Raw genomic sequence first — 2,229 nt, forward strand, 5'->3', positions numbered from 1 at the left:
TCAGAATTTTTATTTGAAATTACAGAAATACTAGCAGCGGAATAATGAACTAAACAATAACTGAAGTAGAATCTTGACCAAAACATTATTGCCAAATGGTGATGATATCTTTGATGAAACATGAGATCATGTCTTGGTAATTTTGGTTTTACCACAACACTGTTTCAATTTATTGGTATCATCTCCGAACAGCTTTGAAACTCCGTCGATGGAAGCCACACCTCCCAACTACCACGGCAGTAGGCGACACAGAACTTCAAGAACCACAAACCTCCGCTCCAACTAGTATCCCCACAAGCGTTCTCTGGAAAGACCTGCTTAGACCTCACAAAATGCGAGCTGCAAGAAGACAGGGAGCAATGAAAGCCACATCATGAGCGCTGCTGTCTCAAACCTGCAATGTTGAGATAAATCAACCCTCCATTAGAGACCAAGAGACTTGGCACTGGATCTGGGATGACCGATCAGCACACGGGTCTCCTACAAGGAAGCAGAACTCCCAGACTCAAACAGAGGTCATGTTGGAGATAAACATGAAGTTAGCTTAGGAACTAAGCTATGTGAATCCTAATCTAAATAGGATTAGATAAGTTAGTCCCTAAGAGTTTAGGAATATATGACTAACTATATAATAAGATGCAAGAGTGTTGCATAGATGAAGAGTTGTGTGAGTTTGTGTGAGAGCTTGAGTTTTTTGAGAAGTTTTCTTAAGCTAATAAAGAGAGTTCTTTATATTGAGTTCTTGTTGGTTACATCGAGCTTATATTTGGTATCAGAGCAAAACCTTTTAATCGAGAGAGATGGGAGATTTAGCTGTTGCAACTACGAAGAAGGATGGAGGATCGACCTCTGTCAAGTGTCCGATGCTGAGTACTACCAATTACAATGTATGGGCAATACGGATGAAACTTTTGCTGCAAGTTAACGAAGTCTGGGAAGTTGTTGAGGATGAATCTACCGACACCAAGAAGAATGTCATGGCAACCGCTCTGTTATTTCAATCTATTCCAGAGTCATTAATCTTGCAATTCGGAGACCTCAAGACCGCTAAGAAAGTATGGGATGCAATCAAATCTCGTCATGTAGGAGCGGAGAGAGTTAGAGAAGCTCGTCTACAAACCCTCCAGACAGAGTTTGATCGTCTGAGAATGAAAGACACAGAGAAAATTGACGAATTTGTGGGCAAATTGACAGAGATATCATCAAAGTCTAATGCGTTGGGAGAAAGTATAGATGAATCAAAACTGGTTAAAAAATTCTTGCAAGGATTACCACGCAAGAAATACATACATATGGTCGCTTCGCTCGAGCAACTACTGGATTTAAAGACTGCAGGTTTCGAAGATGTAGTGGGTCGTCTAAAAGCATACGAAGAGCGTATATGTGAAGAAGAAGAAGACCCACAAGAAAACCAGAAGCAACTTATGTATACTAACACAGAGTCACAAGCCCAACGAAGCTACCAAGGAGAATACAGAGGACGTGGTCGTGGTGGTCGTGGTTACAGTAGAGGAAGAGGACGCGGTAGGTCTTATTGGGACAACAGAGAAGCAGCACATATAACATGTTTTCGGTGTGACAAAGTAGGTCACTTTGCAGCTACATGTCCTGATAGACTACTCAAGCTGCAAGAAACAACTGAGAGTAAAAACGGTGATGAAACACAAGAGGCTGATGCTCTTATGATGCATGAGATTGTCTATCTCAATGAGCGGAACGTGAGACCAACTGATTTCGAGCCTTGCGTCAATAATGAAAAGATATGGTATCTGGATACAGGAGCAAGTAATCATATGAGTGGGAATCGAAGCTACTTCAACCATATTGACTGCAATATCACAGGGAAGGTCTGATTTGGAGACGACTCAAGGATAGACATTGTGGGCAAAGGTTCCATTCTGTTCATCTGTCAAAACGGAGAGAAAAAATTGCTAGCAGATGTCTACTACATTCCGGATCTCAAAAGTAACATTATAAGCTTAGGTCAAGCTACGGAGACAGGCTGTGACGTAAGGATGAGAGAAGATTATCTCACACTTCACGACAAGAATGGTAACTTGATTGTGAAGGCACCGAGATCAAAGAACAGATTGTATAAAGTACTAATGGAGATAGAAGAACAGAAGTGCTTTCAGGTACAAGCAAGCGATGAATGCTCACAATGGCATGCTCGCCTAGGTCACCTTGGTGTTGATGCAATGAAAGCCATGATAAGCAAAGAACTTGTTT

General features: G+C 41.5%; 1 protein-coding gene across 1 annotated transcript; it reads left to right on the forward strand.

The window, feature by feature from the left end:
* The first annotated feature begins 800 nt into the window (after positions 1–800).
* Positions 801–1,853, forward strand: LOC108834540 (uncharacterized). The gene has a single exon (XM_018607876.1). It carries the CDS (start codon positions 801–803, stop codon positions 1,851–1,853), a length of 1,053 nt encoding a protein of 350 aa, XP_018463378.1.
* Positions 1,854–2,229: the final 376 nt, after the last annotated feature.

Source organism: Raphanus sativus, chromosome 4 (genome assembly GCF_000801105.2).
Source record: "Raphanus sativus cultivar WK10039 chromosome 4, ASM80110v3, whole genome shotgun sequence".
NCBI lineage: Eukaryota > Viridiplantae > Streptophyta > Magnoliopsida > Brassicales > Brassicaceae > Raphanus > Raphanus sativus.